We start from the raw sequence: 8,788 nt of genomic DNA on the forward strand, positions 1-8,788 counted from the left end.
ACTAATGCGAACTTTACAATTAAATTATTAATTCCTTCGTATATTATTGGTTTAAGTTGTCGAAAATTAATATTTCAATTGTAAGGTTCGCATTAGCATACATTTATAAGAGTGGGGAAAAGTATATGCATTTTTTAATAGTTTTTTGAATATGGCTCTTTGAAGACGAAAAAGCAGACGAAAAGCATAGACTTACAAAATGACTGATAACTAAATAACTAATCCAAATTTTTAAAAAAGAAAAAAAATACTTCTTCATTATGTCAAAACACAATTATGTGTCGAGTTTCGTGCCTAGGCGAGGCTTCTGTGGTGATATATTGTGATTACAGACACACACACACACAGCCGCTTTTATTATTATGTATATAGATGTATATAGATGTATAGATATAATCAGTTATACTTTTAAAAAAATCGTTTTCTTTAAAATGTATATCTAAATGTATGTATAGTTAAAACGTATTTGAGTGGAATAAAATATTTACATTTATTTTGTGGACTTGAAAGAAATACATATTTAGTTTATTATAACTCACTTAGTTATTTGGAGTTTTAACAGCTTGTACATTTTTTTATTATTATTTATTAAGGAAATTTGAGTTTATTATTAAGCTTATTTATCATTACTGAAATATTTATTTATATATTCACATGTATGAGAAATGTATTTACTAATGAAAAGAATTTCGATTTTTTCTCTATCCATAAAAATGCTTTAATATCATTAAACTAAAGTACAAATAAAACTAGTATTTTGAGTGATGGGATTTTTAGAAAAATGCCGAGAAAGTCTTTAACATTACAGAAAGAGGAGAGAGTGTTTTAAGAGTTATTTTCATTTGCCAGATAAAATTTTTTTTAATTTTTTGTAAGCAACATAATACTTAAAAAAATTAACTAATTTAAATAAATTAGTTAAATACTATGGAAAATTAGTAATATTAAAAATTCATTAATTAGTTCATAAAATATTGCATTTGTTTAGACAAGAAATAATTTCCTGCAATTTACTCTAAAATGAAAAATGCTTTTTCGAAAATTAATTAAATTTAAAAATACGAAACGATTTTATTTATTCAAAGATTTAGTATAATAAATTAAGCATTGAATATATTTTTAAAAAAAAAATTCAATATTTCGAAAGTGTTGGAGAAAATAAAAATGTAATCTGTTTTTTAAAGGTAAACTTTTGGTTTGATTGGGGTTCAAGCATGAAAAAGAACGCAAACTATTCACATCTATTCAAACAGAAATATTCTAGCACAACAGTGAGTGATTTACGATGACAGCTTATACGCCTCTCAATTTGTGAGCAGTAGGAGGTTGAGGGGGAAGGAAATATTATAGTTCAGAAAAAGACGTGATCGCCGCTCCAGACCTAGAACGTGAACCCGTGCATACACGGGCAAGCCGCTTTTAGCATAGAAACCGTGCCCGTGTTATAACGGGCTTGACGCCAGGAGGGTTAATTAAAAAAAAATTAATTGAAAAATTGAAGCTACGTGAACTAGCTTAATAAAAACAGTATATACACTCACAATTTCTTCTTTTGACAGAATACACCTTCGAAATTCTACAGTGTCGCAATCACAAATCCACGGATTTCCCGATAACGACACTTTTCGAAGCACTGGAAAATCGAGGAGTATTACATTCGTCATTTTTCGTAATTTGTTGTTGTGTAAAAAGAGCTGTCGTAGATCAGAAGGCCATCTCGCATTTTCCAAGGATTCCAAGTTGTTGTTGGAAAGATTAATGCCTCTAACAGTGTCTATCACGGCAATGGAGTTTTCAACTGTTGAGTTTTCTTCATAGAACTGCATTTCAAAGTTAATCTTCAGATGGAACGAGTCCTGCAACAATAAACAAAAGTATTGAATGAATACAGAGGGTACTTTACCGAAATATCGAGCTCAAGAATGGTTTACTATCAATTCCCTGATACGCCACATTATCATATTACGCTAAATAAATTGATATAACTGGTGTTATCAGTTGAAAAAAGCAAGCATATTACCATCAACTGGGTTTACTTTCCTCGATTTTTAATCCGCTGAAAGTTAGTCCCAGCTTTTTCCGAACTTTTAGCATTAAAAAATCGGTTTCCCCTTATGCTGTTCAATGGTAAAATTGTACTTAGTAGGTAAATTTCCATACAATTTTACCCGGTGATTCAACGCTGTGAGCTTTAAATAAAAGTTTCAACCACGAATAGCAATTGACAGCTCTGCAGAATCAGGACTGCTGTTGTAATGTTCAGGGCTGTTTTTAATTGCTGTTACGCCACATTACAACAGCAGCATAGTTGTAATATGAGGCAGGATTTTTTTAAAATTTTGTTAAAGCTTGTCAATGTGAAAATATCCAATTTGCTAATTGACTAGTATCAAGAACTTCGAGTGCCTCAACAGTTTAGATCCGTGGGGCAAGAATTTGTTTATTTTGTAAAAGCTTGTCGATGTGAAAATATCCAATTTGCTTATTGACTAGCATCAAGAACTTCGAGTGCCTCAACAGTTTAGATCCGTGGGGCAAGAATTTGTTTATTTTGTTAAAGCTTGTCAATGTGAAAATATCCAATTTGCTTACTGACTAGTATCAAGAGCTTTGAGTTCCTCAACAGTTTAGATCCGTGGGGCAAGAATTTGTTTATTTTGTAAAAGCTTGTCAATGTGAAAATATCCAATTTGCTTACTGACTAGTATCAAGAGCTTTGAGTGCCTCAACAGTTTAGATCCGTGGGGCAAGAATTTGTTTATTTTGTAAAAGCTTGTCAATGTGAAAATATCCAATTTGCTTACTGACTATTATCAAGAACTTTGAATGCCTCGGTAATTTAGATCTGTGGGACTAGTAGAAATGGTTAGCAAGTTTTTCATGTTTGTGTTACTGATAAAGGAATACGATAGTGGAATTTTCATATTTCAGATCACCACAGGAAAAAGAATTAGTACTACTTTACTCACTACTTATCGTGTAATAGACTGTATCGTGTTATAACTGTAACAAAGTACTGACAACTAATGCTGACTCATGACGCCACTAGTTCTGGTAAAGAAAGAACTATCGAAGCAGAACAAAATGTTCGATCCTCGAAAGCGCTAGCATGAAAATTAGTGGTGGTGAAATTTCATGGAAAAAAACTTTGACGCATATATTTAATATACATGACGCATATAGAAAATTTTTTAACATTAGTGACGATAGTAATTACAAAATTTCTTATCTAAGGTGAATCTATCATTTTTTTGACCGAATTTGTTTTCAATAATATGTTTTGAATTTGTTCCCGTATTCATCTCCGAAGTAACGGCGAGGCAAATTTGTTTTTGAAGAAGATTTCTCAAAAGTTTTTCAAACATTGTGACTCGTGTACTTAAATTTATATACTTTTATTCATTATTTCTGTTAATAATTACCTACTATTGTTTTAAAATAATTTAACGAATTTCATACAATATATAAAAATAATAAATAACTTTTTCAACTGTTCTGAAGTTAATTTTTGCTGATGTTACCGGAGCAAAAGAAACAATTCTTAGAAATTGAATTGAGAGGCAGTTTTGAATTGAGATACATCTGATGGGTTAAGTTACTTCAGTTCACTAGGTAAATTTGCTCACCAAGTTTTTCAATCTTTACTGAAAGAAAACAAGGTATATATGGTTAAGCACCATAAATCAAATCTATGACCTCTCTTTCAAGCCAAGAAATCAATATTCTTTCTCTATCTGATATAGAAATACACATTTTTTAATAAATATTTGAAATTTGGCAGTTTTAACTCCCAGTTAACAGTAACAGTCATATCTTTAAAAAAAAAAAAAAAAAAAAAAAANAAAAAAAAAAAAAAAAAAAAAAAAAAAAAAAAAAAAAAAAAAAAAAAAAAAAACTAACATACGTCAACACTATTAACTGTGAGTAACTGTGGTAGGACTGACATATTCTTGAAGCTGCAATCCAACGTCATAAAATAATTATCAGCATCTTTCGTGCAGTAACAGTTGCATCCCGTTGGACATGACTGAACACGTTTTGAAGAATTTGAGGCCGTAGACAGACAGAGAGGATAGTCTGTAATCGGTGATCCAGACGAGTTTAGCCATTGTAGAAATGGAAGAAGTCGGCAATCACATTGCATGGGATTATCTAAAGAAGAAGGATTTTCTCAGAAATATTTATCATTGTGAAGAGAAAAGTGTATTATAAAGCAATAAAAAATAAGACAGGTACAAAATAATACAATAATTATTCCTATAATTGCTATAAAATATATAATAATTAAATATACAACGGTAGGTAGGTACTTGATTCATGTCACACGAGAACTGCCCAATGGGCTATTGGCGACGGTCTGGGAAACTTCCCTGAGGATGACCCGAAGACATACCACCGCAATTTTATCCTCTGCAGACTCCCCTGCTTTGGTAGCCCGACGAACTGCGCGTGAAGTCGAGCACTTTACGGTAGAGCCGTTTAACGAGGACCGATACCTCACACTTTCGGTTCCTACGCAGATTGATCAAAGGGGTCACCCACACGCTTATTGACCGTAACCAGTGATGCTCGACTTCAGGGCTCTGCAGGGAACCGTGTCTTATGATCAGTCTACTGCAGTACTAAATATATAACAATAATAATATAGTATATAATAATAAAGTGTAATATATAATAATTAAATCCCATAATTCGACAAAAACAGAGGTTAGACAGAATAATGGAAACACATCTATGTTAACTCATTTTTTCATATTTTTCACGAATTCTTCAGAGATTCATTTTAAAACTTTAGAAGTGTTTAAGTCATGCAATTTCTCATACATATTAATAGAATTTAAAGCTTTTAGAGTTTTGAGGAACCGGTAATAAATTGCGACCGAAAAAGAATGTTTTTGAACATCACCCAAACCAAAAAATACAGTGATAAGCTTCTAACTCGTGTCAATTGCGTTAATTATCATATGAAATAATTGCACAAAATTTCAAAAACTTAACTTAAATATTTATGGAGATATAGACATTTAAAAAAAATTTCTTTTTTTTTTTTTACTTATGTTTTTTTTTTACTAAAACCTTAGAAATATTCACTAAAATTAAAAAGAAATTTAGAATATCAAAATCATAAAATATCACTCTAAAATTTGAAAAAAGAAATAATTAAAAATTGAGCAAGATATGGATATTTTTCAAATGGGCACACGCGAAAAATTTTTAAAAATGTTTTCATAATTTTGTTTCGAATCAGAGTTGATAACTTATGAAAAAAGTTCGATTTAAATATCTTGAAAGTTTAAAAATTTTCTAGCATTTTTCTAAGAAGTTCTTGCTAATTTGGGAAAGAAAGTTTTAAGTGGTAAAGGGGTTTTCCACAAAATTAATTTTGCACTATTTAACAAGATTTATTAAAAATGACATCGGTATCATATAGGACTATTAAATTATGTTTTATTTCACATGTTTTATTTCCTAATACCATCACATTTTGATGTTCGGAATATCATTTTAGGGTATTATCATTTGTTACGAAATTTTGTTTTATGATACAAATGTGGAAAACCTCTTATCATTTAGAGCTTTCAATAAGATAGTACAAAATCTACTTAGAAAATTGCTAAAAACTTTTTACATTTTCAAGATATTCAAATCGGATTTTACCAAATGCGATTCTAAACAAAATTATGAAATATTTTTTCTAAACGTTTTCCGCTATGAAGGATTAATTTAAATACTCATATCTTTTGCACAATTTTTAAATTTTTTTTCTTCCAGATTTTAAAATAATATTTTTTTCATTAATTAAAAATTACTCTGGAATTTTTGTTTAATTTTATTGAATATTTCGGGAGTTTTAGTAAGAAAAATATGTCTTTTATAAAACTGCTCACATCACCATGAATATTTAAGCTAGTTCTGCGAAATTTTGGGCAGCTAATTCGTACTATAATATACGCAGTTGACACGAGTTACAAGATTATAGTTGTATTTCGTTTTTGCATAGGGTGTTCAAAAACATTCGTTTTCGTTCGAAATTTTTTGCCGGTTCCTCAAACTTTTAAAATCTTTACACTTTATTGAATAGTATGAGAAATCGCGTGACTTAAAAACTTCTAAAGTTTATTTTTTCTTGCGGAATATTAAAAAATGAGTTAGTACAGGAAGTGTTTCCATTATTTTGTTTAACCTCTGTAAGCTGCCATGCAACAGAATAAGCAACGTAAGTGAAAAAACTATTCAAAATTGATATTTTTATGTATTTGGCATTATTGTATGATAAACTATTAAATGCATAAATTTTTTTATTAAAAGTAAATCCCGTTTTATCAGTTTTTTGAAATTCTACTTTAACGTTGATAGCAGTAGCAATAGAAAGAAAATAGTTGACGAGCTATTTTTCTTGAAATCTATGACGAGCTATTTTTCTTGAAATCTATCATTATGCACTCACGTTATTTTTTTTAATTGCACAGCAGTATAAAAGCAAAAGACTTTTAAAAAAAATCCTTTTCTTAAACTTCTTAAAAAAATAATAAAAATATATATGAGACTTATTTACTTAGAACATCAATAGCTACTTATTATTACCGCGAATTTTAAAATTTCTTATTTTCCAGGATTTGTTGCAAGATTTATCACAGTTTTGACTGATGACTGCATTATTCCTTGACAATTCTATGACTTTTTGGAGGAAATGAACATATTTGCTTTTAATGGTGCTATTCGTAAGTAATTTATTGACTAATGCGCTCACATTAAATTAAAAAAGAGCATTTAAAGTGGAACTAGATACAGCATATAAAAAATTTATTAAGATGAAATCTAAAAATTTGAAAAAAAACCTCCGAAAATTCAGATACATGAAATCAGCAGATAGAATTTAAATAAATAATAAAAATACAAATAATTAAAGTATTACCACGTAAATAGAGATACTGCAGACTTTTTGGTATTTGTTCCATTTTCAGACTCTGAATTCTGTTACTCGATAACACAAGAAACTGCAATTGAGGTAACGATTCAAGTTGATCTCCTAGCTCAACAATTCGATTTCCGCGAATATACAATTCAGATAACTCGTTGAGACCGGCGAATTCTCTATCCTCGAATTTCTAAAATCAAAAAATTAAAATTCATTGGCATTTCGTATAATATAATAAATACACATACACATATTTATCTGGTACTATTTTATACCATCGTTGAACAGCTGGCCCAATTTTGGGTTTACGAATACTAATGCTCAACTCCGTAGCCATGTCATTTTGAAACCTATCCAGAAGACAAGGGAACTCCTGGATCAAGTATTTGGAGAAATTCGCCTTCATGGAGGTGAATCACTACGACAAGGATATTTTACATCAGCACTTTGGGTACGGAATTAGTATCGGCCAGTCATCGTTCGGATTCGAACCCGGTTCACCTCAATGGAAGGCGAACGCTTTATTCCCTGAGCCACCACGCCTCGTACTTTTTGATGAAACTAATCTGCATTAATCAGTTACAGGGAGAGGAAAACCACAAAAACCTACCACGGTAAACCTGATGGCAAGGGAACTTTAAATCATGATCCGTCTACCACTGAGGATATTTAACGCCAGCACTGTGGTCGGTGAGAGCCGGGTGCGGATTGACCAATCATCCCTGGGATACGAACCATTGAAGACAAATGTACAATCCTCAGAACCACAACGGCTCTATCTGGTACTATTAAACCGTTTTCCTATTTTGACACACAATAATACTTTTTAAGTAATTTAAAGAGGCCGGGAAAATCTGATCGGTAGGGCGCTGGGCCCATGTGCGAGAGTTCGCGGGTTCGAACCCCGCCGTCTGAAGACTCCCTGTGTAGTAAAGTGACTGATGCACGTTAAATCTGTCGAGTCGCTAAAGTCCTCCATGTTCCCATAACAAATCAAAAACTCTGGGAGTACTGGATTGGAGATCGATTGTTCCCTGATTCAGGTCAAAATTACGATCTGTGTATGAATGAATGAAAGGTTGTATGAATGGGTCCACCCTATGAACGGGTGTGACGTATGGTGTGTGTTCCAGACGCAACTGCGTGAACGCAGATGCAATGATTATTTATTATATTATTTCTTACATTATTCCTTTGTTGGCAACATGTATATATTCTTTGTGTACATTTGTGATAGTAAAAGAGTTTGTTCTATGAGATACTTGTTTTAGTGTTGATTGTAATTAGAAACATTTACGTTTACAACCAACACATTTTGGTGCCGAAACAACTCGGTTTAAAATTAAATACGAATCAGATGAATAATTTACGCAGTCACTCTTTTAAAAACTAACGAAACGTCAAACATCAGTATTGCTCAATGATGGAGAAACCAAACGATAAAGAACTTGGCGATAGTCTGGCACTTTTGAAAAGAAAAAGAAGAACAGTGCGAGGTAATGTTACTCGATTTATTACTCAATTAAATTCCGATCTTTCTGCAACCTCTGACACTTTAAATGAAAATGTCGAATATATTAGTCATCGGCTTTCCGATTGCTTGTTAGAAATGAAGAAATTGGATAACGACATTCATAGTTTATTAACAGATGGTGATTATGACAATGATATTATTCAATGTGAAGAATACGTGGATAATGCCGAGCTCGCTATCTTTAAAGCAAAAAAATTTGGTAGTAGAACTAATTTTGAATATAATACTTTACAATCGCCAGAAGTAACCGTTTCTCAAATACCTGTTACACAAGTACCCGTTATGCAATTACCCGTTTCTCAATCTCACACAGTGAAACTTCCTACTATTAAACT

At 31.4% G+C, this 8,788-nt stretch overlaps 1 protein-coding gene across 1 annotated transcript in view; it reads right to left on the minus strand.

Moving 5' to 3' along the window:
* LOC107444001 (protein toll) overlaps positions 1-8,788 on the minus strand; it is a 53,651-nt gene that overhangs the window by 16,067 nt on the left and 28,796 nt on the right. The window contains exons 7-9 of the mRNA XM_043043737.2: positions 6,917-7,109; positions 3,905-4,152; positions 1,542-1,856 (exon numbers count right to left, since the gene is read on the minus strand). Of these exons, the coding sequence (XP_042899671.1) occupies positions 1,542-1,856; positions 3,905-4,152; positions 6,917-7,109 (756 nt within the window). The remainder of the gene's footprint in view (positions 1-1,541; positions 1,857-3,904; positions 4,153-6,916; positions 7,110-8,788) is intronic.

The sequence above is a fragment of the Parasteatoda tepidariorum genome, chromosome 2 (assembly GCF_043381705.1).
Source record: "Parasteatoda tepidariorum isolate YZ-2023 chromosome 2, CAS_Ptep_4.0, whole genome shotgun sequence".
In the NCBI taxonomy this organism is placed as follows: domain Eukaryota; kingdom Metazoa; phylum Arthropoda; class Arachnida; order Araneae; family Theridiidae; genus Parasteatoda; species Parasteatoda tepidariorum.